The 27,054-nt window shown below is 66.6% G+C and overlaps 9 protein-coding genes across 9 annotated transcripts in view; 1 reads left to right on the top strand and 8 right to left on the bottom strand.

The window, feature by feature from the left end:
• Window positions 1-4,223, bottom strand: part of CHLNCDRAFT_140648 (hypothetical protein) — a gene marked incomplete at both ends in the record, with an annotated part of 5,001 nt that extends 778 nt beyond the window's left edge. The window contains 9 exons of the mRNA XM_005850583.1: window positions 82-1,044; window positions 1,271-1,372; window positions 1,676-1,780; window positions 2,019-2,150; window positions 2,373-2,517; window positions 2,726-2,842; window positions 3,050-3,256; window positions 3,427-3,636; window positions 3,933-4,223. Of these exons, the coding sequence (XP_005850645.1) occupies window positions 82-1,044; window positions 1,271-1,372; window positions 1,676-1,780; window positions 2,019-2,150; window positions 2,373-2,517; window positions 2,726-2,842; window positions 3,050-3,256; window positions 3,427-3,636; window positions 3,933-4,223 (2,272 nt within the window). The remainder of the gene's footprint in view (window positions 1-81; window positions 1,045-1,270; window positions 1,373-1,675; window positions 1,781-2,018; window positions 2,151-2,372; window positions 2,518-2,725; window positions 2,843-3,049; window positions 3,257-3,426; window positions 3,637-3,932) is intronic.
• Window positions 4,224-5,255: 1,032 nt separating this feature from the next.
• Window positions 5,256-7,188, bottom strand: CHLNCDRAFT_10628 (hypothetical protein; the record flags this gene model as incomplete). Its single annotated transcript, XM_005850582.1, has 7 exons — window positions 5,256-5,321; window positions 5,466-5,615; window positions 5,821-5,991; window positions 6,153-6,326; window positions 6,508-6,648; window positions 6,800-6,881; window positions 7,067-7,188. Coding segments are annotated over 7 exons (906 nt in total), but the record flags the coding sequence as incomplete, so codon positions are not given.
• Window positions 7,189-7,927: 739 nt separating this feature from the next.
• CHLNCDRAFT_140646 (hypothetical protein) lies at window positions 7,928-12,034 on the bottom strand (the record flags this gene model as incomplete). Its single annotated transcript, XM_005850581.1, has 11 exons — window positions 7,928-8,478; window positions 8,706-8,952; window positions 9,178-9,469; window positions 9,605-9,831; window positions 10,029-10,146; window positions 10,290-10,455; window positions 10,677-10,838; window positions 10,987-11,098; window positions 11,275-11,400; window positions 11,606-11,743; window positions 11,960-12,034. The coding sequence occupies 11 exons, from the start codon at window positions 12,032-12,034 to the stop codon at window positions 7,928-7,930; spliced, it is 2,214 nt and encodes a 737-aa protein (XP_005850643.1).
• A 465-nt stretch (window positions 12,035-12,499) lies between these two features.
• On the top strand, window positions 12,500-15,617 carry CHLNCDRAFT_140645 (hypothetical protein; the record flags this gene model as incomplete). Its single annotated transcript, XM_005850862.1, has 11 exons — window positions 12,500-12,647; window positions 12,824-12,913; window positions 13,071-13,156; window positions 13,273-13,377; window positions 13,538-13,711; window positions 13,843-13,958; window positions 14,121-14,212; window positions 14,768-14,885; window positions 15,026-15,155; window positions 15,293-15,397; window positions 15,447-15,617. 11 exons carry the CDS (start codon window positions 12,500-12,502, stop codon window positions 15,615-15,617), a joined length of 1,335 nt encoding a protein of 444 aa, XP_005850924.1.
• A 508-nt stretch (window positions 15,618-16,125) lies between these two features.
• On the bottom strand, window positions 16,126-17,841 carry CHLNCDRAFT_140644 (hypothetical protein; the record flags this gene model as incomplete). Its single annotated transcript, XM_005850580.1, has 7 exons — window positions 16,126-16,285; window positions 16,424-16,492; window positions 16,793-16,850; window positions 16,958-17,003; window positions 17,287-17,386; window positions 17,566-17,726; window positions 17,836-17,841. The coding sequence occupies 7 exons, from the start codon at window positions 17,839-17,841 to the stop codon at window positions 16,126-16,128; spliced, it is 600 nt and encodes a 199-aa protein (XP_005850642.1).
• Window positions 17,842-17,873: 32 nt separating this feature from the next.
• Window positions 17,874-20,437, bottom strand: CHLNCDRAFT_140643 (expressed protein; the record flags this gene model as incomplete). Its single annotated transcript, XM_005850579.1, has 9 exons — window positions 17,874-18,125; window positions 18,357-18,493; window positions 18,610-18,733; window positions 18,902-19,030; window positions 19,145-19,177; window positions 19,373-19,510; window positions 19,749-19,825; window positions 19,991-20,078; window positions 20,294-20,437. The coding sequence occupies 9 exons, from the start codon at window positions 20,435-20,437 to the stop codon at window positions 17,874-17,876; spliced, it is 1,122 nt and encodes a 373-aa protein (XP_005850641.1).
• Window positions 20,438-21,228: 791 nt separating this feature from the next.
• Window positions 21,229-22,668, bottom strand: CHLNCDRAFT_140642 (hypothetical protein; the record flags this gene model as incomplete). The annotated part of the gene is made up of 6 exons (XM_005850578.1): window positions 21,229-21,440; window positions 21,576-21,652; window positions 21,783-21,973; window positions 22,070-22,170; window positions 22,262-22,329; window positions 22,640-22,668. 6 exons carry the CDS (start codon window positions 22,666-22,668, stop codon window positions 21,229-21,231), a joined length of 678 nt encoding a protein of 225 aa, XP_005850640.1.
• A 729-nt stretch (window positions 22,669-23,397) lies between these two features.
• CHLNCDRAFT_140641 (hypothetical protein) lies at window positions 23,398-24,967 on the bottom strand (the record flags this gene model as incomplete). Its single annotated transcript, XM_005850577.1, has 6 exons — window positions 23,398-23,704; window positions 23,817-24,022; window positions 24,144-24,256; window positions 24,365-24,435; window positions 24,534-24,678; window positions 24,904-24,967. The coding sequence occupies 6 exons, from the start codon at window positions 24,965-24,967 to the stop codon at window positions 23,398-23,400; spliced, it is 906 nt and encodes a 301-aa protein (XP_005850639.1).
• Window positions 24,968-25,321: 354 nt separating this feature from the next.
• CHLNCDRAFT_140640 (hypothetical protein) overlaps window positions 25,322-27,054 on the bottom strand; it is a gene marked incomplete at both ends in the record, with an annotated part of 2,877 nt that continues 1,144 nt past the window's right edge. Inside the window, 3 exons of the mRNA XM_005850576.1 lie at window positions 25,322-25,708; window positions 25,941-26,160; window positions 26,383-26,999. Of these exons, the coding sequence (XP_005850638.1) occupies window positions 25,322-25,708; window positions 25,941-26,160; window positions 26,383-26,999 (1,224 nt within the window). The remainder of the gene's footprint in view (window positions 25,709-25,940; window positions 26,161-26,382; window positions 27,000-27,054) is intronic.

Below are 27,054 nucleotides of genomic sequence, written 5' to 3'. Positions count from 1 at the left end.
GGCAGGCAGGCAGGCAGGCAGGCGCGCTGCGCGGCGCGTGCCGTGCGCTGCGGCCAAGGCGGGCCCCAAAAAAACGCTCACCCAGCGTCTGCGCGCGATCCAGCACCGCCACCGCCTCCTGCCACTTCCCCGCGCGCTCGTACGCCAGCATGAGCGCCCCGCACACCACCTCGTTCACGGGGCCGCGCCCCTTGGGCAGCGGCTTGAGCCGCAGGCCGGCGGCCACCACGTTGTTGGCGGCGGCGGCGGCGGCGGAGGAGGAGGAAAGCGCGGAGGAGGAGGAAAGCGCGGAGAGGTCGTCCAGGTGGAGAGGCAGGCCGCGCACCGCGGCGTTGTCGTTGGTCCAGGCGCCCGCGGGCTGGGCGGTGGGGCTGGCGGCTGGCGAGTCGGAAGCCGCGGCGGCGGCGGCCACGCTGACTGGAGAGCCCGAGTCGGCGGCAGCCTCCGCCTTGGCACCGGAGAAGTAACTGAAGGGCGCTGCTGGTGCTGGCGCCGCGCCGGGCTGCGCGGCGGCTGCTGCCTCCTGCTGCTGCGCCTGCTGCGCCTGCGCCTGCTGCGCCAGCTTGAGCAGCGGCAGCTGCGGCGGCGCCGCGCCGCCGGCCGCCGCCGCCTGCTGCTGCTGGCGCGCCGCGGCCATGGCGGCCACGGCGGCGGCCGCCGCGGCGATCGCCTCGCGGCTGCTGCTGGCACCGGCGGCGGGCGCGTCGGCGGGCGCCGCCTTGTGCACGCCCGGGAAGGCCGACAGCGGGGCGCCGGCCGGCTCGGCGGCCGCCGCCTGCAGCCAGGCCGCGCCGGCCAGCAGCGCGGCTTCCTCCGCGCCCGCCGCGCCCAGCTGCGCCGCCAGCTCCTGCTGCTGCTGCTGCGCCGCGGCCACGGCCGCGGCGGCCGCCTGGCGGCGGCCAGCCGTGGGCTCGCCGCCGCCGCCGCCCTGGCCGCCGCCCGCCGCCTCCCTGGCCATCAGCTCCAGCTGCTCCGCCTCCAGCTCCCGGAAGAAGCGCTCCGCCATCTGCCACTTGCCCTGCTCCCCCATGGTCTTGAGCAGCGCTGCAGGCGGCAGCGGCGGGGCCAGCAAGCAGCGCGCGCACACCGTCAGCACAGCGGCAGAAGCTCACAGCCCAGCCGCCCGCCTGGGCAAGGGCGCGGAGACAGCCGAGGCTGGCGGCATCTCAAACGAAGAAAGGATCAGCGCTCAGCGCCCAGCAGCAGCAGCTGGCGGCTGAGGTACAGCGGGACCAAGGTACAGCAGTACAGGCGCCGCCGCCCCGCCCACCAGAGTAGGTGTACGAGTTGGGCTCCAGGCCGCCAAAGGCGTGGCGCCGCATGCGCTTCACAATGTCCAAGGCGCGGTCCCACTGCCGCGCATTGCCCAGTGCTGCAGGGGGAGGCGTGCGTGGGGGCAGACGGGCGTGAGCGGCGGACAGCAGGGCGGCTGAGAGCTGCCGGGCGGAGCCAGCCGGGGCGCAGCCAGCCGGCCACAACCAGGCAGCCAGAGCCAGTCCGTCACGGTGCACCGCAGGCACGCCACGGCAGCCAGCCAGCCAGCCGGCTGGCTCGCCCCGCCATCCTTTCCACAAGATCTCCTCCACACCGGCAGCCAGGCAGGCAGACAGCCAGCCGCAACCAGCCAGCTTGCGCCATCCTTTCCACCGCCATCCTTTCCACAACATCTCCTCACCCGTGATCAGCGCGGTGTAGGTGCGCACATTGGGCTTGATCTCTGAGCGCAGCATCCACTCCACCACCTTTTCCGCCCGCTCCCACTGGCCGTCGGTGCCCAGGGCTGCACGGCAGGCGAGGGGGCGCGCGGGCAGGGGGGTGGCCGTCAGGAGAGCTGGCAATTTAATCAGCGAGGCGGAAGAGCCCGGCAGGAAGGCGGCCGGGTAAAACTGAACGGGTAAAACTGAGCCAGGTAAAGCTGACAGTATAGGCGGCGGCAGGGCAGCCGCCGGACGCCTTGCCCGCTGCGTGACGCAGCATGGCTCCCCAGCAGGGCTGCCCAGCAGGGCTGCCGCCCGCACCCGTGATGAGCGCGGTGCACGACACGACGTCGGGGCGCACGCCCCAGGCCAGCATGTCGTCAAACAAGCCCACCGCCTTCTGCCACTGCCCGCCCGCGGCGCAGGCGGAGATGACGGCGGCGTACGCGTGGCCTGCGCGGCGGCGGGGGTAGGGGGGCATGGGACCAGGCAAGTGGGGTGAGCAGGGGCAGGGGGCAGGGCAGGGCAGGGCAGGCGGCTGGGCAGCTGCGAAGGGAGGGGGCCGGGCGCGGTCTGCTGCTGCTGCTGCTGCTGCAAGGCGCGGCGAGGGAGCCCGCTCGCAGCGCTGCACGCGTACAGTGGCGTGGCCGCGCCTCGCCCTGTGGGTGTGCGCACCTGTGGGCTTGCACCCTGCCGCCTGCATGTCATCCCAGATCGACAGCGCCGCCTCCCAGCGGCCGCCCTCCGAGGCCGCCCGCATGGCGGCTGTGTAGGCGTGCACGGATGGCGCCATGCGGCTGTCCTTGGGGGAGGAGCGCATCTGCAGGCAGGGGGGGCGGTGGGGAGGGAGGACACGGGGCTCAGGCGGGGCCCGCAGAAACGCTGCAGAAAGGCCGAGGCTGGCCGGCGCTGGCATGCCGCGCGGGCTGGCTCCTGCCCGGCCCAGGGCGACGTCACGTCGCAGCGGCAGCGGCATCGTCGACGCCAGGCCTTCCCCCTACCCTGCCTGCCCCCCTGCAGGGGCTCACCTGCGCGTACGCCGCCAGGGCGCGGTCGGTGTCGCCTTTGCGCCCGCACACCTCGATCAGCGTCGTGCACAGGCGGCAGTCGACCTCGCACTTGGCCGCCAGCGCGTCCTCCCACACCTGCAGCACGTCAGGCGGGCGACAGCACCGGCAGGATGGCGTCAGGGCGGCGCCAGCGAGGCAGGGAGGGGGGCGGAGCGGCAGGCAGCGGCGCAAGGGGCAGGGAGGAACCGCAGCCACGCGGCCAGCTGCAGCCCGCACAGCCTGGCGGCAGCAGCCCGGCGCTGCCGGCGGCAGAAGGCCGGCGCTGCCCGGCGCGGCGCCCACCTGCAGCGCGCGGTCCATCATGGACCCCGTGAGCGCGGCGCGCATGGCGGCTGTGTAGGTGAACACCGAGGGCGTGAGGCCGCCGCCGCCCTCCTCGCCGGGAGTGCGCATCCAGTCGTAGAGCGACAGCGCGGTGGCGGCCTGCCCGTGCTGCGCGCACACCCGCATCAGCGTGGTGCACAGCCGGTCGTCGGGGCGGTACCCGATCTGCGGGACGCCATGGGGGGGTTGAGAAGGGCAGGGAGGGCGAGACGGTGAGGCGGCCTGGACTGTTTTTGTTTGTTGAACTGCCGGCAGCGGGTTCCTGCGTCCCCTGACACCTGAGGCAGGGCCCGCCTCCCCGCTGCGTGGCCCGGCCATGGCAGCGCGGCCCCCACCTCCAGCAGCCACTCGTGCAGCATGAGGGCGCGGCGCCAGGTGGACTTGTTGCGCCCCAGCGCCGCCACCAGCTTGTCCAGCTCGCGGTTGTCGCTGGCGCGCAGCTGCACCGCGCCGGGCGCGGGCAGCTCCACCGCGGCTGCCGGGTCCAGCAGGCGGTACAGCACCTCTGGCAGCGAGCCGCTGCCCTCGGGAAAGGCGGGCACCACCTGCGGCCAGCGGGGGGTGGCGGGCGGGTGCCGGCGCGTGGGCGGCGTGGGCCGGCGGGCGGGCGGCTGACGTCGCGGCCGGAGCCGGCGGGAGCCGGGGCCTGTCAGACCTCTGCGGCGACCTCGGCCCGCTGGGCGCAGGGTGTGCTGGCTGGCGCGGCTGGCTGGGCGAGGAGAGCGTGGAACGCTGGGGCCTCCCAGGGGAAGACGAGTAATCCCACCACACGGGGCCACACTCCCACCACACAGGGCCGCACAGCCGCTGCAAACTCGATGCATGGGCGCTGGCGGGGCACCTGAGGCTGCATGCCAGCGCTGAGCGCCTGCATGACAATGCGCACCGTGACATGGGTGGGGGCTTCGAGCGACCGCCTGCCGCTGGCTCCATAGCTCCTGGTGTCAACTTCTGTTGCCACCGAGGCCGAGATGGCCAGCCGGGAGGAGCCGCGACTGGGCTGTGGGAACTGAGCGCCGCGCGGCTGGGACTGAGTCGCCGCAAATAGCTTGCTTCCCAGCAGCGAACCCTTGGTGTTACTTAGGGCCTCAAAGGACGCCCGCGAGGGGGCCCCAAGCGTGCCTTGAAGCATGTTTGCCAGTCACAGTGGCTTAAAAGAAGCAAGGGGGCATGCTGAGGGCGGCAGCCTGAAAGATAACGAAGATGAGTGGCGCGGGAGAGGCGTGTGGGGCTTGTGGCCGGCGGCTGACAGGGACTCGCCCGCATGGCGGGCGCCGGCTTGGTCCACATGCAGCACTGTCCCTCTCAGCCCTCTCAAGCTCCCACTTCGCTGTGTGTCCTATTAGGAAGTGTATGCAATCAAACTGGCGCAGCAGTGCTCCCGACAGCCCGGCACTGGGCGCGCTGCAGACGAGCTGGGTTTTCGGCGGGAAAGCCAAAGTCTACCTCAGGCATATGCAGCGCTTCAGCACTGGCACCTCCTTATGATCCAGGGGACTGGTTCTTCTGATAAATTAAAAAATCAGAACGGAGGGCATTCGACAGGAAGTCTGGCCGAGGGCCCACCGTGCGTCGCCATGCCCTGGGCCCACGTAGGGCGATGGGGCGTGCCTGGCGCTGGCACAGGTCACATGGCTGCAGCTGCCTCGCCCCAGCTTGATTTAGCCATGCCCAATTGGATAGTCGTCTTTACCAACAATGCCATGCTCAAACCAACCCAATTAGTTAGAGATTGTGGCTGAACAGTTACTTTCAAAGCCACTAATCCAAGAAAAGGCTGGGGCAGGGAGTCGACAGGTGCTCACTGCCCTCCCCACCCATGCTGCCGGTACATGGCCGGCGGCGGCTGGTGCGGCGGCGGCTGCAAGGGCGGGCCCTGCGCGGGCCACGCCTGCTGCTGGTGCTGCTGCGGGTGCTGCATCATGGGCGGCTGGTGCTGCATGTGCGGCGGCAGCTGGTGCTGCGAGTGCTGCGGGTGCACCATCGGCGGCGGCCCTTGCTGCTGGTGCTGCATCATGGGCTGGTGCTGCTGCGCCATTGCCTGCTGGTGCATGGGCGGCGCCTGCATCCCTTGCGGCGGCTGCAAGGCCATCGCGCCCTGCTGTGGGTGCTGCATGGGGTAGGGCGGCTGCGGCTGCATCTGCTGCTGCTGCAGCAGCTTGGCCACATCCGGTATCCACAAACCCAGCGCACAGCAGGCCGAGGCAAACAGCATCTTGCGCGGCGAAAACTGCAGCATGCATGGCGTCCGGGCGGCAGCAGCTCAGCAGCAGCAGCAGCAGGGTGAGCAAGACGAACCACCCCCGCCCTGGCAGCAGGCAGAAGAGCACACGCTCCCAACGCAGCGTGCGGCAGCAGGGCGCCGCCCGCGCACCTTGAGGCAGGTGGGCAGGCCGGCGTGGCCCGTCCAGCGCGCCACCTCTGCGCCGCTGGCCACGCTCCAGGCGCGGATGGAGTTGTCGGGGCTGCCAGACATCACGTACTTGGCATCGGGGGTGAGGCAGGCCTCCAGCGCCTGCCCGCCCTCGCCCACGCCAGGGTTGATGATCTGCGGCGGCGGCGGCGGCAGCGGCGGGCAAGCGCGTTGCCCAGCCTGGCGCCTGCCCCGGCCCCTTCCGCTCGACCCCCGGCTCTCAAGCCGCGATGGCCCCGCCCAGCCAGCCGCTCGCGGCGGCCTCGCGGGTAGCGCGGTGTCTGTCACGGCGCCGCGCTCCACAGTCCTCCACAACATCTTGCAACAGCTGTGTGCAGGCAGGGTGCCCGCCCACCTTCTGCATGAGCCTGCCATCAAACGCCTCCAGCAAGTACAGCCGCCCCTCGGCCACCGCCAGCAGCAGGCTGCCGTCCAGGCTGAACTTGAGGCAGGTGAACAGGGCGCCAGAGTGGATCTCGTCGTTGACCTGCGCAGCAGGGTTGAGTGTGTGTGTGTGGGTGTGGGTGGGTGATGATGGGGGTCGGGCAGGGCGCTGGCAGGAGGCATGCGGCCGCAGGAGACGGGTCTTTGCAGGCAGGGCCCGCAGGCAGGCGGCCTTCCTGCCCTCGGCGGCGGGCAGGCGCGCACCGGGAAGGATGTGAAGGGCCCCGCGGCCCAGTTGCGGGCGTCGTACAGCTTGACCACGCCCCGCTCCGCCCCCACCGCAAACACCAGGCCCTGCTCGTCAAAGGTGGTGGTGGGCAGGCCGGGCGCCTCCAGCAGCGCCTGGCAGCCATTCACCCGCAGGTCCCACAGCCGCACCTGGCAGGGGGACGTGTGTGGTGGTGGTGGGGTGTGTGCAGGTGGGTGGGGGTGAGGGCAAGACCCACTGGCGAGGGCAAGACCCACCAACACACCTGTTCACTCACCTGTCCACACACCTGTTCACACACACAAAACACCTGCACATGCACACACGCCGCCCACACCGCCGCCAACCCACCGTCTTGTCCTGCGCCGCCGACAGGAAGACGTCCGATTTGGGCGACATGGACAGGGTGGTGATGCGGCCGGCGTGGCCCCGGAAGTAGCGGATGTAGCGGTTGGAGTGGAGGTCGTGGTAGCGCAGGGCATAGTCGTTGCCCTGCAGCGACAGTGGCGGCAGCCAGCGTGGGCACGCGGGTGGTGTGTGCTTGCTGCGACGGCCAGCAGGGGTATGGCCCCGACTGCCCATCCCTCCATTCCCCGCAACTCCTCCATAGCCGCAGCCACCACCACAGCCACCAGCCGCAGACCTTGGTGGAGGAGGCCACCACGCAGAAGGGATCGTGTGTATAAGTGATGTTGGCGCACCCATACTTCTTGCTCAGCAGCACCCTGCGGGAGGAAGGGTTGCGGCAAGCCAACAGGGAGCGTCGCTGCAAGCTGCAACGCTGTGTCCACGCACGCGCCCGGCGGGGCAGCCCCGCCGCGCCCCGCCGCCTCGCCGCGTGCCAAGCAGCTCAATGCTGGCCCAGGCGCAGGGTACAATACAAGTGTGCTGCCGGCACGTGCCCCCACACCTCTCCTGGGTGCCTGTCTGCGTGTTGTACACGCGCACATAGTCGTCGTCAGAGGCCGAGACCAGAAAGTCGGCGGTGCGGTGGAAGGAGAGCGAGTTGATGCGGGCGGTGCCATCCTGCAGCGGCGGCACACAGCAGGGTGCTTGGCATGTGCAGGCGCATGAGCAACAAACGGAAACCGCAGGGGTGGCGCCGTGAGGCGAGCGGCGGTGGCGGCGGCGGCCCAACCGATGGCTGCACTGCCACGGCCCATCAGCATAGCAATTTCCGCACGAGAGTCTGCTGCAGTAGCGCAGCTGACGGCGGCCTCTGCACCCAGATGGCCGTCCCTCCCCCAAGCAAAAGTGCCTCAAACCCCTCGCAACCATCCCCATCGGACGATTGGGCCGCCGTCGTGCATTCGGACAGCAGCGCAGCCTGCTTTTCGGCCCGCACCTTGAACACCTTGCCCAGCCCAAAGGACTGGAGCGCGCCCAAGTCGAGCTTCATGGCCACACAGTCCCAGCAATTTAACCCGATGGGGTGCGCCCAGGGCATGGTTGCCAGCGCCACATGGCCGCCATGTCGCCATGCCGCCCAGGCGGCGCACCACCAAGAGCCACTTGGTGGCCTCAGGTGGGGAGCAATGCCTGTGACAGTGTGACCGACAGGCAAGCAGGGAAAGATGTGAGGACGGCAGGTGAGCGGCTTCAGCCACTGGTGGCTGGCGGCACGGATGGCACCGCGCAACGAGCGTGGCGGAGGAATTACATCGGCATTGCGGTTCAATAACAGACAGGTAAATGATGTACATGGCGGGAGCTGGCACCAGCATTCAATCGATGGTCGAACCAGCCAGCCACCACTGCTGCCGAACCAGCGCTAGCTGCTCCGCCTGCTGCTGCCGTTGGCTGCTCGCCCTTCCATGCTGCCGTTGCCGGGAGTGGCTTGCTGCGCTGCCTTTCCAGGAGAGGACTCTTCCAGCGGCGGCAGCGGCTGCCAGGCCTTGGGGCTGCCGCCCGCGAGGGGACTGCCGCCTGCCGGAGTGCTGCCGCTGCTGCGTGTGTCGCCGCTGCTTCTCGCAAACTGCTCCGCATGCAGGCTGTGCTCCGCGGGCTCCGGCTCCTCTGGCACGCTGATCAGCGATGCCCGGGATGTGCTGCGGCCCGAGAAGCCCTGTCCCCACAGCCCCGCCTCTGCTGGCCGCTGCGACATCAGGCTGACGCCGCTGCCCATCCCGGCTTCGCTGATGTCCGAGGGGCTGGCAGGGGGCAGGTCGTCTATCGCCTGCCGCTCCGAGTCGCCCATGCTCGAGGTGGTGGAAAGCAGCGCGGCGGCCCGCGTGGCGGTGGGGAAGGCGTTGCGCTTCATCATGATGGGCTGCAGCCGCGCTGCCAGCTGCCCGTAGCAGCGCATGAAGTCCATGCTGCTGCCTGCAGGCGGAGAAGGAGGAGGCCAGGTAGAGGGAGAGGCTGGCGTGAGATGACGGCAGGCCGATCCAGCCGGCCACCAAGGCACATGGCCTGCCCAGCATGCCAGGCCCGCGCCTGGCACAGGAGGCCACACAGCCATCCAGCATCCAGCACACCGGCAGCCTGCAGTGCAGACAGCCGGCAGCACGGGACAGCCTGCTGCGGCTGCGGCTGCCGCCACCACGCACCCGCATCCTTGGCAATCTGGCAGACGTGGATGCCTGCCAGCACCTCAAACAGGTGCGCCTGCAGCTTCATGCTGCGCCCGCCGCCCACCGGCATCGTCAGCACTGCCCGCCTGTCGCCCAGGCGATGCATGCTGCCGCCCAGGTCCTGCGCCGCCCCCTCTAGCGCCTCCAGGATCTCGCCTGGCGGCCGCCGGCTGCTAAACTGCACATGCTGCGACACGCACTCCTCCTCAAATAGAGCCCCCATCTGCAGGCAGAACAAACCTTGGGGAGGCACGTTGCTGTTCAGGCCACAGCTGGAACGGCAGCAGGAGCAGCGTCCCAGCCAGCCACAGCAGGCCAGCCAGGTGGCTCCGGCGGCCACCAGGAGGCCACCACCAGCAGTCTTGCCTCCAGCCCCGCCCACCAAGCCCAAGCAGGCAGCCCCAGAACCACGGAATGCGCAGGCCAGGCTAAAGCAGGCCGGGCTCACGTTGAAGCAGCCGGAGATGAGCTGGAAGGCATTGGTGCGCAGCTGCCCGTTGGACTCGCGGTGCTGGCGGCGGCGCGCGGCCGCGGCAGCGCCCACGTCGCCCGCCGCGCCCGGCTGCTTCTTGGAGATGATGGTTGACAGCACTTCACACAGGTCTGAGTACCACTTGTGGAACTCCGCAGTGTTGCCCTGCACCTTCTGCAGGTCCACCATGTGAGTGCCGGGCAGCACCTCAGTCACCTCCACCAGCACCTGCATCTTTCCCTTGGGGTTGGGGATGTACAGCCGCAGCCTGCGCAGAACGACAGAGTGGCGGGGGGTGAGGGCAGAGGGCAGGGGAAGGTGATGAGGGCCAGCAGGTGCATACCGGATGCAGCCAGGGGAGGCAGGGAGGCTGCGCTTCTGCGCCCGGCCCGGCTGCCCGCACCTGGCATCGCCCTGCTGCATCACGCGCCCGCCCACCGCCACTGCTGCGTTCTCTATGCCCGCCAGGATGGTTGCCAGCGGGGCGCGGCTAGAGAAGCGCGTGTGCCGCATCATCACATCCTCCCGCGCCTCGAACAGGGACGAAATATCCAGGCCAGCCTTGATCAGCTCAAACGCGTTCATCTTGCGTGTCGAGCCGGGGCTGCCCACAAGCTGGCTCACCCGCCGCTGCAGACGGGCGGGCAAGGGAGCAGGTGGGTGGGCACACGTGGTGGAACAGGGGCTTCCTGCCTTTGCTGCCGTGCCAGTGCAGCAGCGAGCGTGGCAGAAGGCATCCCACCCCACGCAACACAAGCGAGTTTGTGGCTGCTGCTACTTGCCGTGTTGTCGTTCTGGTAAGCGGTTTTGATGACTTCCGGCTCCACGTTGGGGGCAAAGATGTCTGCCTGCGTCTCAGGCGGCAGCGTCTGCCACCCCGCCACGCTGCGCCGGACGAGGCCGCTGCGCATCCAAGGGTGTGCCCACATCTGCTCTATGGTCAGCCTGCACCAGCCAGCATGATGCCATCCACTGCGTCAGCGCATCTGGCGCCTGAGCACTCCAGGATGGCAAGCATGCAGCACACCCCGTCGCCAAGCCGCCCAAACACACACAGCCAGGGAGCCGCCATCCACAGGCGCCGGCACCTGGCGTCTGGGTCGGGGTTGAGCATGCAGCCCAGCAGGTGCACGGCATCCTTGGACAGCCAGGGTGGAACCTCGTACTCCGCCTTTGAGATCTTCCCAAACAGCGCCACCAGGTCGTCCTCGTCAAATGGCAGGCAGCCAGCCACCATCACATACAGCACCACACCTGCAGCCAGGCCCAGGCCCGGGGCAACAGGCGTGGCGTCGCGAGCGGGAACCATTTGCACATGGCGAGGGAACGGGAGGTGGGAGCGGGGCAGGCCGATCCAGCCCCTGTGCAGCCAGCCAGGCAGCAGCTTGCCTGGCCAGGCCGCCCAGCAGCATCGTGCAACCAAACGCACGGGGACAGCCATCAAACACCTGCCACTCCCCACTGGCATGGCTCACCCAGGGACCAGACGTCGGCGGGGCCGCCACGGTAGCCCTTCTTGGCCAGCACCTCTGGCGCCACGTAGTTGGGCGTGCCGCAGGTGGTGCGCAGCAGGTCTTCAGAGCCGCCCGGGTTGGGCAGCACGCCCAGCCCAAAGTCGGAGAGCTTGACGGTGCCATCTGCGGGGCGAGGTGGACATGGGATGGTGGGGCAGGGTGAAGATGTGGGCCCATCTGAGGTGCATGGAGGTGTGAGCCCGTCCGTGCTGCTGGACCAGCCTAGCACAAGGTGCCTGCAGTAAGCGAGGCAGCGGCAGCGGGCGCTCACTGGAGCTCAGCAGCACGTTCTCGGGCTTGAGGTCTCTGTGAAAGATGCCCTGCTTGTGGCAGTGCCCCACAGCATCCAGCAGCTGGCTGAACATGCGGCGCGCCGCGGGCTCCTGCGTGGCGGCGGCGGCGGAGGCAGCGCAGGGAGGGTCGCACAACTGCGTACAGAGAATCCCCAACGCTCCGCCTGGCTCCCCACTCTGCCCTGCAGGCTGTTGCTCCCAATCTCCCAAACCGACGCCCGCCCGCCCGCTAGCCACCCTGCCGGCTCTCCTTCCCTGCTGCGCACCTTCATGGGCCCCTCCGCCACCACCTTGTCAAACAGCTCCCCCCCTGTCACCAGCTCCATCACCATGAAGATCTTGTCCCGGCTGGACATCACTTCGAGCAGGTTGACGATGTGGGGGTGGCGGATCTGGGGGCGGCGGGGCAGGCAGGCATGAGGGGGAATGTGTGTGGCGTGTGCATGCATGTGTGTGTGCGTGCTGGTGTTCGGGTGCAGGGAGGGATGGCGGGGCAGCCAGGTAAGGAGACGAAAGAGTGAGGGGCAGAGTGGACAGGCTGGCGGCAGCGGTTATGTGTTGGAATGCGGGCATAAAGGTTGGGGTCCCAGCACCTACCTGCTTCAGGATGCTGATCTCGCGCTTGATCTGCTCCACCATGCCGCTGCGCACCAGCGCCTCCTTGTCCAGCACCTTGATGGCCACAGCCTCCCCAGTGTCGCTGTGCTGCCCATACTTGACCTTGGCATAGGTGCCCTGCGGCAGGCGGTAGAGGTGGGAAGCGAGAGGTGGGCAGACGCATGGGAGAGCAGCGGGGAGAGCAGCGGAGGGTTGAAGCATGCAGCAGGCCTCTGGTGCGCAGATGGTCATGCGATGCAGTGCCTCACAAGGTGCTTGGCATCCTGGGAGTAATGCAGCAGGCGGCACGGCGGCGGGCGGCGGCGCGGGCGGCGGCGCGGGCAGCACACTCACCTCGCCGATGGTGCGGCCCAGATAGTACTTGCCGACCTTTTTCCGCAGGTGTGCTGCGCTCCCCCGCGAGCTCATTGTCCCTGCTGCCGCTCTCAGCCGTCAAAGACCTTGGCTGTGCCACCCACCCGCCTGCGCTCTCTGATCACCAAACAGCATCAGCCCGTTCACATATGTCACTGGCTAACGCTCCCACCCGCCGCCAGCGCCAGAACCTCCCCCCCGGCTGCTCAACAGAATGGAGCCGACGTGTGATGGGATTGAGGTCGTCAGAGTACAGATGGTTTCGGAACGGCCAGATGCCCCTGTAGCATCAAGATGCCCTGGCGCACCCTGCCGACGTGTCATTCCTCTCTAGTTTCAGTCGAGGCACCATGCATTTGATCGGCTAGAGCCATCTATGGTCTTGTCGTTCTCCTCGGCATCAGGCTCACCAACATGTGAGCCTCCCATCACCTCATCACCGCATGTGCAACACCATCAGCAACCTTCCTGTTCCCGATCCCTCCATCGGTCGTCAGTGGGCACTGTGTGGGTCTGGCAATGGCTGCCATGACTGCGCTTCCTTCAAGCACCTCCCCAGCTCTCAAGTTCGAGGTCCTGGCGCAGTGCGGCAGGGCCAGGGCGTCGCGGATGACGCTGCCGCACTATGTGGCCGAGACGCCCATGTTCATGCCGGTGGGCACCCAGGGTGCGCCGCCTCCGCCGACGGGCGCTCGCGCTGGAAACGAGGAATATGTGCTCGCAGGCCAGCGGCGCAGCTGCCCAGATCACGTGCACACAGCCGGCAGCCTGCTCTCCTGCATTGGTCACCGCACTGGGCGCGTGCATCACATGCGTGTGTCGCACCTGCCCCTCTGCCTGCAGGCTCAGTCAAGGGGCTGACCAGCCAGCAGCTGGAGGACCTCGGGTGCCAGGTCATCCTGGGCAACACCTACCATCTGGAGAACCGGCCAGGTGGGGCGCTGGCTGGAGCTCGCACCTCGGTACCTGCAGCTGCGACGCACGGATGACAGTGGCAAGCGTGCAGCGAGAGGGCTGCCACCCATCAGCGGGGACGCCAGCCCAGCCCCTGGCCTAGCCTGAACTGGCCTGAGCCGGCACCGCACTGCAGGCAGCGAGCTGGTGGCGGAGATGGGCGGCCTGCACAGCTTCATCAACTGGCCGCGCGGCATGCTCACAGACTCTGGCGGGTTCCAGGTAGGTGGCGAGATGGGGTGAGATGGGGTGGTGGGGGATACGAAATATCGAGGAGCCCGCCCCGGCTGCACTGCTGCCCTCGCAGCCAGTCAGGCCCTTGCCTCTGCCGCCCGCAGATGGTGTCGCTGCTGCATCTGGCAGACATCGGGGAGCAGGGCGTGACCTTCCAGTCCCCCACAGACGGCAGGCGCATGCTGCTGACGCCGGAGCACTCAATCCAGGTGTGCGGGTGGGCAGCGGTGGTGTGAGCTGTGCCAGCCCCAGCCTCACCCCTGCTACCACCCTGCACCGCATCCCAGGCCGCTGCCCTGCTACTTCCGCTGCCACCAACCCCGGCTCTTCCTGCCCCCAACACCTAACCTGTCGCCACGTGTGCCGCAGGTGCAGAACCGGCTGGGTGCCGACATCATCATGGCCCTGGACGACGTGGTGCCCTCCACCGCCGCCGACGACGCCCGGTTCGAGGAGGCCACCCACCGCACCACGCGCTGGATAGACCGCTGCATCGCCGCGCACTCGCGGCCCGCGGAGCAGAACCTGTTTGCCATTGTGCAGGTGGGAGTAGGTGGTGCAGACGGTGGTGGTGGTAGCGCTGCAGAGGTAGCAGGGCAGCTTTCAGAGGTGGGCAGGCGCTGTGTCGCACATCCCACCCAGCGGCCGGCCCTTGCTGCACCCCTAGCCTGCAGGGCGGGCTGGATGAGCGGCTGCGGGAGATCAGCCTCAAGGGCCTGGTGGCGCGAGACACGCCCGGGTACGCCATCGGCGGGCTGGCTGGCGGCGAGGACAAGCGCTCGTTTGTCAAGTGAGCTGCGGGGGCCAACAGCTGGGGCATGCACGCGCATTGGCAAGCGTGGCATCCCGTGCATGCTGCTTTGGCGCCAGCAGTGCCGTCGCACGTGCCTGCATGCTTGCTTTGCGCGGACAGCATACTGGCCGCCCGCCGTCAACCCTGGCCGGCCCGCAGGGTTGTTTCCCAATGCACCGCGGGGCTGCCTGAGGGCAAGCCTCGGTATGTGATGGGCATTGGCTACCCGCTTGACATAGTCATCTGCTCAGGTGTGTGGCTGTGTGGAACCATTGGGGGACTTCTGTTCAAGTGTGGGCATCCCTCGTGGGCGGGGTGAGATGGTTTGAGTGGTTGTGGGTGGCAGGGAGTGGGGCCGGCAAAGGGTCTTCCCCCTGGATGGGCCCCCCGCAAAAGGGGCCCCCTTTGGGAGCGCAAGGGTTGCACTGCACTGCACGCCAGGACCCTGGCTGCAAGCCACCACTGCCACCACCACCTCAACCTCCACCCACGCGGGTGGTAGGTCGAGGTCCGGGGGTCCCGCCACTGCCCCCCATTTGCCGAAAGTTGACGCCCCAACAGGGAGGGGGGCCCCCCCCCTCTGGGAATATCAACACCGGCGGGCCCCAAGCCGTGGCCCCCCCGTTTAAATGCCCCAACACAGCACTCCCCAACCCCACCATGCCCCCCCACCCCACACCACCCAGCAACCAACATCCGGAATTTGATGCATTTAATGCATGGGTTGCAGCTCATTGCTGGGCCGCTGGTTGAGCGCCACGCTCTGTCACGCTGTGCCACGCTGTGACACGCCATGTGCTGTGCAGCCCTGGGCGCCGACATGTACGACTCCGTGTATCCCACCCGTACCGCACGCTTTGGGGTGGCGCTGGTGCCCCAGGGGGCGCTCAAGCTCAAAAACGCCGCCTTTGCCAAAGACTACAGGTGTGGGTGTGGGTGCGCGCGGGTGTGGTGTGGAAGCAGGTGGTCGAGTGGTTGCAGCCTCGGCGCCCTGCGCCCCACCCTGCCCCGTGCACACGCCGCCGCATCCCAGCGCCTGCCAACCCACACCCACATGCCCGCAGGCCGCTGGACGAAGAGTGTGGGTGCATGGTGTGCCGGCGCTACACGCGCGCCTTCCTGCACCCGCTGGCCGCCAAGGGGCTGCCCTTTGCCGCCAACCTCATCAGCTACCACAACATTGCTTACACCATGGTGAGTGATGCGCGGCATGTGCTGGCTGGCTGGCTGGCAACGGCGCCGCTGTCCAGACTGGCTGTGTGCTCACCAATTTTGCTGCCCGTAGCTCACCCTACAAACACGCGCCTCGCTCCCCGCCTGGCCTGGCGCAGCGCCTGTCGGCCCAGATCCGGCAGGCCATCATGGAGCAGCGGTACGCTGAGTTTGTGCGGCAGTACGTCGCGGTACAGTTCCCCAAGGGAGATGTGCCCGAGTGGGTCTGTGAGGGCTGCCGCCTGGCAGGCATCTCACTGGATCAACCGGCAGGCGGTGCTGGCGGTAGTGATGGCGGTGGAGGGGAGGAGATGGCAGCAGCTAAGATGGCAGCAGCGGCAGGAACAGCGGCAGCAGACAGAGAGGCACCAGCAGCAGGAGCAGCAGCAGCGGTGGGAGGAGCAGTGGGAGGAACAGGAGGTGCGGCGGCGCAGGCGGCGTTAGAAGCAGGGGATGGCGGGGTGGCAGGGACTGGCACAGCAGCAGCAGCAGCAGCAGCACCGTCTCTGCAGCAGCAGCTTGGCAGTAGAGGGCTGCAACAATGATAGCAGCACCAATGGCAGCAGCAGCAGCCCTCTTGTGATTGAGCACGCCATTCAGTTTTTTCTGCGGATTTAATGCCAACATTGTGCATGCGCTGGCATACAACAGAGGGATGAACGATGGACAAGGGGATGAGGGGGAAGTCCGAAAGGTCAGAGGGTCAACGTGAGACAGCTGAGCGCCAAGTAATGCGGAGAATTCTGACAGTGAGGCGAGGGCAAGGCGAATTGGGTGAGGTGCAGTTGGTTTGAAGGGATTCTCAGTGGAGGTGTAGGAGGATGCCAACGAAGTGTGCAAGTGGGGGAAAAGGCATGCACCAGCGAGCAGAAGGGAAAGGCATGCACCACACATGCGCTGTGCAGTGGGTGCCCGGTGCCGCGAGGGCCCCGCTGCACCCGCTGCCGCCGCGTCAGCCCAGGGTGAGGACCTTCATGCAGCGCCCCTTCTGCAACGTGTACCCCTTCTTGCAGGCCGTGCACAGCCGGCGGTTGCGGATGTCGCACCTGGCGCATGCCGGCGCCAGGCACTTGCCGCAGTTGCCAGAGGCACTGCCCGTGGTGTAGCCTGGCCTGCAGGAGCACAGCACACGGCAGGCCGGCAGTGAGGAGGCTGGCAGTGGGGAAGCTGCAGCTCAGCCAGATGCCAACTCTTGTGCCCGCCACCAGCCACCATCGATCATCAGCCCTGGCCCCTGAGAGCCGCCTCACCGGCACTTGAGGCACTTGCTGGCGTTGCACTGGAGGCAGGCGGCGCCAAAGCCCTTGGGGGCCAGTGCGCTGCAGGCCACGCATTTGGCGTACGACCTGCGCTGCCCCTTGAGGGTGAAGACAGCAGAATTGCGCGTGCCGGCTCTGGCCAGGTATGTGCCGGTTGGGCCTGCGTGCGGCATGTGCAGGGGCGGTCAGCGAGGTGTGGGCAGGGGTGAGGGGTGCTGGTCACGGCCCTCGCATGCATCGGCATGGGCCAGCAGCAGGGCGGCAGAGCAGGGCATGCACTTACATTTGGTGCATCCGTTTCGAGTGCATGGGGCTGAGCAGCCCAGGCTGGCTAGGGCGCAGGTTGTGCAGCCCCAGGACCCCTTGCGGTTGGGCTTCTTGATGGGACGCTTGGTGGGGCAGAGTTTGTTGACGTTGACTGCAAGGAGGCCAGCGGGGGAGCGCGAGAGTCATCAGCAAGATGTGCGGCCCTGGCACCACTTGGGCTGGCACGCGGCACGGGGCAGCGGTATGGGGGGGACTCACCGTCATCGGGGTCAACAGAACTGGTCGGCATGGGGGGCCCCGGGACCTGTGGTGTGCAGTAGGGGCTGACGCTCGAGGCCTTCACTGGTGGGGCCCACCTCCCCATCCTCTTCAGGTAGGCCCTGCCCTGGACCACGGCCTTGGCGCTGGCCTGCAAAGGAGCTCACGCTGGCCGCTGGTGAGGCAGCTCACCCTGCAGTAGCTGCAGCAGCGCATTTGCGGGCCCTGCATCCTGGCTGTGCAGAGCGCAGCAATGGTGCCCCTCTGCCCCGCCGCTGAATGCAGACAGGCAGGGTTTGTGGCATTGCAGGCGGCCGCGATGGCCTCACGTTGCAGTAGGAGTAGGGGTAGAGCATGTTGGGGAACCAATTAAAGATGTTGGGTGGCATGCCGTTGGCCGACAGGTTGCGCAGCTGGGCGATGACCAGCCTGCAGGAGCCATGGGCGGGGCAATCGCTGGCGTCACGCTCAGTGGCAGACTCGGCACAGAAGGTAGCGTGGCGGCAGGCAAGTGCCTGCCCAGCTCCCCCACCGCACGTCAGCCTGCGCAGCATGCTGCTGCTTGGTGCTGCCCGGCTGCCCGACCGCGTGCGCAGCACCGGGCCCACCTGGTTCCGTTGAACGAGGCGTTGACCTGGGCCCTGAACTTGTTGACCACCTTGTTGATATTGAGGTCCTGCTGCGGGACCCAGGTGCGAGTGCAGCTCTGCACGCCGTCGCTGATGATCTTCAAGCACTTGGCCCACGCCAGGTCGCACCGCCCGCTCTGCTGCACAGAGCACTTCAGGGTTTGCCCGAAGAGCCAGCACGGAATCTGGTAGTCGGTGGTCAGGCTGCTCACGCAGCCGGGGCGCACGGTCTGGGCCGAGTTGACGTACTGCCATTGCTGGTCGTACAGCTGATAGAGGGGCACTTCTTAGTAGGCGTCTTTGAAGTCGTATGGGTCGTGTACGTCGTCGCAGCCTGGCACGTGGTATGTCACGCCGCCATCTACCCGGCGCGTGCTCATGCAGTATTGGTTGTCGCCCAGGGGGTCGCACACCTCCTTGTTGAGGGTGGCGTTCTTGTTGGCCAGATCGGACATGTTGCCCAGGGCCCAGCTGGTGCCGGTGCTGTACTGCTCGGTCAGGTCCTTGAGGTGCTGGAAGCTGGTGTGGTCCACGCGGCTCTGCGGGCAGCGGGGGCGTCAGCAAGCAGCAGCAGGCTGAGTGTAAGCGAGAGATGGAGAAGCAGAAGAGGTGCAACACACGTGGATGAAGCCAGTGTTCCAAGCAGGGCGGCGGTAGCGCCGGCCGCCTTAAGGAAGAAGCTTCTCGACGCCGCTGCTCCGGCGTCAGCTTGCAGCGCTCCCCGTACTTGCCTGGAGCCAGTCTGCCGCCGTCTTTGCAAAGGTACGGACCTCCGTGTCGCCCCCCTCTGCCGCGTAAAGCATGATTAGCTGTTGCAGCAGTGTCACCTTGATCAGGGCTGCCTTGGCATAGGCCAGAATCGCGCCAGGGTCAGTGAACTGGTCAAGAGCCCGGAAATTTTTGATTGCTGCAGTCAAGGGGGCACGTCATTGTTTAGCAGTTGCTGGCGGCTCCTGTTTGGTTGGATGGTGATGGCTGCCCTCCCCCACCAACCCAGCAGTATTCAGAAATACTGCGCGTTACCATCTGAGAGGAAGAAAGCGTCGTGGATCTGTTGCACGTCCTCTACTACCCGCTCATATGAAAGCCCACTCCTATAGCACCGGCCGTCTGTGTCGCACACGCCCACGACGTTTGTGCCAGGGTACTGCGAGGATGGGGTGGGGTACAGCAGGGTGGGAGGAGGCCATGCACACTGCAAACCTCGGCACAGGTAGAGCCTGGCGCCGCATGCACAGATGGTTGCACTTCAGCTGTGCTGTCTTCAGAGCTGCCGGAGCTGCACAGTGTGCACAGGGCAGGGCAGCCGGTGCACCGTGCAGGTAACGGGGCTGGTTGGGTCCCAGGTCTTGACCCCACCGCACTCCTTGACATTACGCATTCCTTGCACGCAGTCGTCGCAGGCGGCCTTGTTGCGCTTGCTGGGCGCCACCGCGGTATAGTTCTGCGCAGGGCGGGGGCCAAGCAGCCAGGCAGCACGGTTGCTTGCAAGCGCTGCTGGCTCCCGGGAGTTTGCGGAGCGGGCTGCGCGGCCATGCATGAAGCTGGTGCAGCTCACCAGGCAGTTCCATGCAGGGCACCGGTCCTGAATCTGCAGAAGGCAAGTCCAGCGGACGGTGTTTGTGAAAGGAGGCTGGGCATGACCCACCCACGCGTGACCTCCCCTCCCTCTCCCTCTCCACCCTCCATCTCCACCCTCCACCCTCCATCTCCACCTCGCCCACTCCGTTTATGCCTCCTCACAATGCTGCATCTGGAGGCTGCGCCTCCACTCCACACCATCCACCTGCGCCTGGATGCCCGCCACCTCATTATTGAACTCAGTCAGGCGGTCCTCAGCCATGAACGTTTCCAGAGTGTACACGGCGGTGGAGACGGCAGCATTGATCTCACATGCCAGGTAATCTTGCTCTTTGACCAGGTCCTGCACGGAGGGCCGCAGGCAGGAATCAGACCACGGAGGAGGGCAGGGGCAGCGGCAGCATCCGGCATTGATGCCCTGCACCGATGATGTGCAGGTGCTCGCTTGGTGCATGCCCCGCCAGAGCGCCGGCTGATGGAGTCTGGCAGGAGCAGCAAGAGTGGGGGCCTCCCAGCCCGGGGGATGTGCTGTGAGGGCTTCTCTAAGCGGGATTCCGATTGAGGTAGTGCGTGTGTTTTACCTTGTCCAGGTTGTAGCGAGCCCAGGCGGGGTCATCCTCGGCGTTCACGCCGTTGAAGATGCCCAGCCCAATATCGCCTGCAACAAACGCATGGCCAAACCTGGAGTGAGCCCTCCAAGAATACCGATGCCAGTGTTGCAGGGCAGCACAGCCTCTGCTGGCGCCCTTGAGGGCAGCACGTGCCGCACAGCTGCCGTTTGCATGGCACCGCCCAAGGCGCCTTCCATGCGCCGGGCACCCACCCAGCCCCGAGAACCACTGGAGCCCGTCCGTAATGCCGTCAAAGAAGTCGGAGAGGGTGTCGGCAGCCAGGAAAATGCCCTCAAACACCTGGTGCAGTGGTGGGCCAAGCGGTCAGTGGTGAGCTTGTTGAAAGCTGGCGGCGGTGTCCAATGATTGATTGCGGGCGCTGCCGCCGCTTACCTCACCGACGGCGCCAATTGCGTCGCCGTCGCCAGGTTTCTGTGCAGTGGTGGGACAAGAGGGTGGTGGCTGAGCAGGTTGGAGGAAGAAGCCCCGGCCCCGGTACAGGGCAGGAGCCTCACCTGGTGTGGCTTGAGCTTGGTGGGATCGCACACGTTGGTGCAACAGTCCGTATAGTTGCCGCACGGCCTGTTCAGCTGCAGGCCCAAGGCTGGGGTTAGAGAGAGGAGCAGCAGCAGCACGTGGCCGCGCCCCGCGCCTCTCATGGTGTTGACAGTGGGACAAGACAGGAACAGGTGATGATAACGATGAAGGAGAAGCATGACCCGCTTGGCGTGTAGGCTTGGTCCTGATCAATTGTGCTGCGCATGGCCGGCCAGCTGGCTGCCTTCAGCCATCTGGCCACTTGGAACCAACACATTGCAATTGATGCAGTTGTCGCGTGTGAGTTACCCCGGGGGGAGAGGGGGGGCCGCCAATCTGATGCAGCAGCTCCGCTCGGCGGGGGGCAGGACCCGCCGGACCCGCCAACGGCGGCAGCTGCAGCTGGACACCAGGTGTGGCATGCACGTATGCGGCTGACAAGCAGAAACCTGATGTGGATGAACGAAGCAGTGCCGCGACTGTTGCAAGGCATTCCTTCCATACATGTGTTTGTGTGTGGTGGTAGAACTGGTCCAGAGCTGCCACTGCGGGCTCGGCGCTTGCCTCGAGGCAAGGCCCCTGGGGGGTGTCCTGTCCCCCTACAGCAGCAGCACCGTTACAACCTCACTGATGCCCTGCAAAGACAATGAAGTTACAGCCGAATGGCGGCAGTGCTTGGGGTGTGTGGGGGGACCGTGAGCAGCAGAAAGGCGAGCACAGGAGGAGGAAGAAGCACACTCGGTCAATAAGGACCTAAGATGGCGCTCAGGCCGGTAATGGGGTGTACAGGGCGGTCTTATTCTCTCCTAATGGAGTCAGGACAGGAAAGAGCAAGAGCATGAGGGAGCAAGGGGCTTCGAACGACATCAAATCGGGGTGTGCGTGGTTGCGGGAAGGCCAACTCCCGCACCCGTCACGCCCCCAGCTGCTTGATGGCACTGTTCAGCCAGCGCCGCAGCTTAATGGTGCTGGTGGCAGCGCCCAGGTTGCCTGTGCCGCCGCACTTGTAGTCTGCTGGCATGAAGCTGTACAGGCCAACCTGCAGGTCCGGCTTGCCGGGGGTGTACAGGATGATGGGAGACCCAGAGTCCCCGCTGCACCCCGCCCGCTTCAGTGCGCCGTTGCCTGCAGCAGCGGCGGTGCCACGCGGTGGGTGGCGGGTGGTGCATGGGGGTGCACAGGCAATGAGGAGCATGCATCAGTGGCAGCAGGGCCTTCACTCCAGCTTCTGTCGGCAAGCATCCCGCTCCTCGCACTCACCAAGGCAGATGGCGGTGGGCGGCATCCACATCCGCCTGGCACACACACCAGTGGGCTGCAGCGGCAGCCAGGCAGCCCTGCAGGGCCAGAAGACACGCAAAGAATGGATGATCAACCAGATCGGGGCCAATGTGTGTGTGCAGTATGTGCCAGGCCAACGGGGCACGCCCAGCAGAAGCAGCAGCAGAAGCAGCAGCTGCTGCTCACTTGAGCTGCGGCGACACAGGCACCGCCTCTGTTTCTCCCCACCCCGCCACCAGCAGCGAGATGCCGGCACTGAGCCGCTTGCCGGCCGGGGCCAGCGCCAGCGGCTTTGCCTTTGCCCTAGATGCCAGCCGCAACACTGCTATGTCATAGGCTAGGGTGGAGCCCTTGTAGCTGGGGTGCCTCAAAATGCGCTGCAGGTGGCAGCACACAGCGGGCATCTGTAAGGCCCACCAGCGACGCTCTCCGGGACTGGCAGCCAGCCAGCAGTGATGCGCACGCGAGCGCACCTTAATGCCAATCTGCTGGTACTGGTTCGATTTGTCCGTGTTCCAGTTGTAGAGGCCCACCAGCACGGCGGTAGGCGGGTTCCCCCCCACGACGCAGTGCGCTGCACAAAGGAGGTCAGCAGGGCTTGATGCCCAGCCCCGTGCTGCAGGCTGTGCCACAGTAGGGCGCACTGGTGGACGACGCATGCTTACCTGCTGTGAGCACCAGGCGCTTGGTGATGAGGGAGCCGCCGCATATGAACCCGCCGTTGGCCGTAATCCTGGAACAAACAACGTGGCGGACATGCTGAGTGCATGCATATATGTGCCTGGCACAGGCAGCCACAAAGGCAACCAGCCACAGTGAGAGGGCGGGTCGTCACGTTGAGAGGCACATGCAAGGCGGCAGAGCCGGCAAGCTGGGCATGAGTCACCCTGGCAGCTACCAACTCACAGTGCAGCTATGTAGGGGAAGCGTGTTCGAGCCGGAACCCAGCCATGGGCAATCGCTGCAACAACTTCGTCATCGCCACCACTGGCGGTCCCATTGCTCAGCAGCCGCCGGCTGCCAAAAGAGGTGCTGGCGCCTACATCTGAAGCGCCTGCAAGATGCTTGCCATTGGCAGTATTTTGTTCTGGGTTTAGCAAGCTCAACCAGCGCCCGGCAGCGGCAGGAGCAACGCTGGCGCGGGCTACGCCATTGGCGGCGCCACGGGGCGGCCGCCGCCGTTGTGGGCTGACCCGCGCCCCGGTCCACCCACACGCGGAAAGCGCTGCATGCAAACGGCGACCCTCACCCGCTGTACTCGCTACCAGGAGCAGCCAGAGGGCGCAGAGGGGGGCAGCGGACTGGCTGCCCATGCCGCACCTCCAACTTGCCCCAGCCACGGACCCAGACCTTCAAGCCTGATCTGAGAGACAGGTGCAGGAAAAGTGTTGCTTTCGGTGCAACCTCAGGAAGTTCCCTTACCCGTTCTGCCAGAGTGGCGGTTCATTGGCTTTGCACAACGCGCCCGGTGTACAGCCAATCACCAACATGCAATCATTATCTGAAGGGAGAGGGGGTGCTGCCGGTCAGCCGCCCGTTGAGTGGCCACCCGCCATTGCCGCCGCATGTCATGCATGCCGCCCCTCCACATGTCATGTATGGCCCGACGCTTCATTAGCCACAGGCGTGTTTGATTACAGGGGCCGTGAATCATGCATGAAAAATATGCAAGCTGCAGGAAGGGGGGGGGTCGGGTGGCGAAGAGCGCAGCAATGGCTGGACGCTATACAATGCGAAAACTGAAAGGATCCGAACACAGACAGATGATGTGGATATAAAACAGCAAAACAGCGAGCCTGCCTCAGAGCTTCAACGACGCGATTATGGAGAGCAGCCACCGCCGCATTGCCGTGACGCTGGTATAGGCCCCCAGGTTCATGTCCCCACCGCAAGAGCCGCCGCCGGGCCCATAACTGACCACTCCCACCAGCACATCGCCATTCTTGGTCCTCTTAACCAGTGGGCCGCCGCTGTCACCTTCACAGGAGTCTTGGCTGTCGTCCGCATACCCCGCACAGATGTGGGTTGTAGGCACAGGGTCTGACTCAAACTCGTCGATATAGATCTCGTTGCAGTAGGCTCTGCTAATGAACGGCACTTCTGCGTACCTGCTAGCAACAAAAGTGCACAAATGAGGCAGTGTGATGACCCCTGAAGAGTCTCTGCTATGGCTTTGCAAGATCGCCAGAAGCAAGTGCCAGCAGGGCGCACCCCACTTACAAGAGCCTGGAGGTGTCACCCTGTTCCGTGGAGCCAAAGCCCGCCACAAACAGCCAGTCACCGTCCTCATAAACATCAGCCGGTATCAGCTTGTAGGTAGGGGGAGGCAGCAGCACCGGCTTGGTCTTGGCGGGACGATTGAGCACCAGCAGGGCGATGTCATTTGCCAGCGTGTCGGGATTGTACTGCCCGTGCACCACAATCTTCTGCAGCAGAACAGAGGCTAAAGGGGGACAGTCAGCGAGGCACAAGTACTGGTGGCGACACGCATGCTGCAAAGAGTGCCATGTGACCGCCACAAGGCTGGCAACCCTCCCGGCTGCTCACCGTCACTTTGCGGTATTCGTACTGACTCGGCATGTCGGTTTCCCAGTTTCGGATTCCGATGTACACCGCCTTGACGTCAGAAATTTTGCCATTGGCTTTCTTTACACAGTGAGCTGCAGAGGGAGGGTTGATGGCAGCGGCAGCAGCAAAAGGTGGGATTCTGATAGCCTCTGATTCAGCCAACAAGACAGGCAGGCAGCATGCAGAGCGGCCAGTCACACCTGCTGTGATGGCGAGGCGGGGGCGAATAAGCGCGCCACCACAGCCGGCCCAGCTGTCGGCACTGTCCAGCCTGCGGCAGAGCAGAGAGGCTGGCATGCCCCAGCGGATCAGGCAGGGCAAGCATTGGATCAGACCCCTCCTGCAGGCAACCAGAAGGTCCATACTCACAGGGAAACCAGGTACTGGAAGTCCTTTTCGGCTGTCAGCAGGCCATAAGCAATTGCGGAATTGACGGCATCGTCACTGCTGCCTTCAGCGCCGGGTGTAGCGGCGGCGGCGGCAACCCCAAGCAAGCCCCGTGCATCCGCCCCCTCTGCAGTGGGCAGCAACACAAATTTATTGAAACCCTGAAGCAAACACAGGCATGAACTTCAGGGGGAGGGCACGGTAGGGCGGGCCTTTGGGGGCACACATGCATGCGTGCCAGCTGGGGTTGGGGCGCCCATATGGGCGCGGTAGGGCGGGCCTTGAAGGCAGGGGGAGGGCACGGTAGGGCGGGCTGCGTGGACCCCAATTCCGCAATCCAGTGCATACCCACCTGCAGAAATGCACCACAGCACGGCCAGAGCCAGACGCCAGCGCCGCGTCCATGTGCGTTCCATGCCAGTGTCGCGGAGCGAACACAAGCACTTGTGCGGGGCGGCAGCTACCAACTCAGCCTTGACAAGTATGCTTTCCTAGGAGGAAGATTTGAGAGGCAAGCCATGGGCTGCGCATGGCAGCTGCCACAGGAAGCTGTACCCTCACCGCCTGTGGCCCCAGTTTGCCGACAGTTTGCCGCGCCTGCCGCTAACAGGCGCCCGCTTTATGGCTTGTCCAGCATGCCTGGCCACGCCAAACTGATGTGCTACAGCCAACGCAGGGGAGGTGTGCTTGCATTACATAGCGCCCATGCAGGCATCATGCGCGGCGTCGGATGACGCCAGGCGGCACACCATCCGCCGGTGCTGCCCGCGTCACGATGTGGGCGGCAGCACCGTGACGGGCAGCGCCCAGGTCAGCTGCTCCAGCCGCCCCTGCAGCGGGCTCCAGTCGGGGGAGGCCGGCGGCGGCGGCTCGGCCGGAGCGGCGGCGCCGGGTGCGGCCGCAGCCGCGCCGCCGCGCGGCGGCGGCATGATGGCCGTGAACTGGAAACGCAGCAGCCAGCGCAGCTGCACCAGCGGCGTCTGGAAGCTGGCGGCGGCGTCTGGGGGGATGGTGAAGAGGAAGTGCGTGCACGAGGTGTCGGCCGTCACCTCCAGCTGCTCGTCGTACACGCGGCGGATGGCGCCCGCGCCGCCGCCCTGCACCTGCCGCCGCCACGGCGCCTCCACAATCTCCTCCGTCTCCAGAAGGATGAGCACCTGGGACGAGGTGGTGGGGTGCGGGTGGGAGGGTGGGCGAGTGGGTGGGCAGTCGGCTGCTTTTTGAGTGGGTGGGAGAGCAGAACCCTGATGGATTGGAGCCGCAGGCCCACTACACCCTGCCTCCAAAGCCCGCTGGCACAGCAAGGAACCTGCCAGCTCAGCTGCCGCTGGCAGCCGTCCCTCGCCCCGCCCCGCCCCCCCCCCCCCCCTGACACAAACACAAGCACACCTGGATGCAGCAAGGGCTGGGCCCACCAGCAACCGCCGCCGCCGCAGGCGCTGGCGGCGCCGCGCCGGCCTCGCCGTCGGCGGCTGGCGCGGCTGCTGCCGGCGGCTGCGGAGGCGGCTGCGGGCTGAAATCCAGCGTGCCAGCCAGGGTGGAGCCGGGCTGCAGGCTTCCCTCCAGGGGCGGGTGCAGGCTGACACGCACCAGCGGCTGGTCCCCTATCCTGCACAAACAGGGGCACACGGGTGCGCAGCGCAGCAGCAGGGCAGAGTAAGCAGCCAACCAGCCCACACCCAGAGCTGCTTACCCAGCGCTGCCTCAGCGGGAGAGGGCAGGCAGCAGGGTAGGCAAAGGCTGCGGAGCGCCTGCCAGGTGCAGACGGCACACGCCTCCGCCTGGCCAGGCCGCCCCCCAAGTACATACATGCGCACACTCCGCCCCGCACCTGAGTGCGTAGCTGCGCAGCGTGGAGCCGCTGTCTAGCAGCTGGGAGGGGGACCGGGGCAGCGCCAGCGAGGCAGACTGATCCAGGCTGGACCGTGACAGCGGCGGCCGCCGCGCGGGCAGGCGGCTGTGGGGCGTGCTGGCACCGCTGGATGCAGGCGTGCCCTGCGGCGGCAGCTGCTGCTGCGCGGTCGCCGCCGCCACTGCCAGCTGCTCTGGCGGCAGCCTGGGCGGCATGGGCGGCGCTGCCACTGCTGTCACCGGCGTGGCCGCCACGGCCAGCCCGCTGCCGCCGCCGCCGCCGGGCGCCACGTCTCCCTCCTCGGCCACTGCCTCCCCTTCCTGCGCGTCGTGGCTGATCTCGCTCCTGCTGTCATCCCCGCCCGCAGAGCTGCCGGCGCCGCTGCCACGCGCCAGCCGCCCGCCTGGGCTGTGCGGGCGGCTGGCCTGCTGCGGCTGGCTGGCCAGCTTGACAATGTGAGCCACCGCATCCTGCACCGCTGTGCCAGGGCCAATCTCCCAGCACTTTATGGGCATGTCTTCAGACTGTAGAGCCGGGGGCGGCAGCGAGCCCCCCAGCAGCGCAGGGCTGCGCTCCGCTGCGCCTGCCGAGTCCGCCTGCACATGCAGGGGGGCACGAGGGAGGGGGGGGGGAGGGAGGGGGGGGGGGAAG

Source organism: Chlorella variabilis (assembly GCF_000147415.1).
Source record: "Chlorella variabilis unplaced genomic scaffold CHLNCscaffold_3, whole genome shotgun sequence".
Classification (NCBI taxonomy): domain Eukaryota; kingdom Viridiplantae; phylum Chlorophyta; class Trebouxiophyceae; order Chlorellales; family Chlorellaceae; genus Chlorella; species Chlorella variabilis.
Note: the sequence above shows the minus strand (reverse complement) of the source record. Positions and strands in the feature narration are given on the sequence as shown.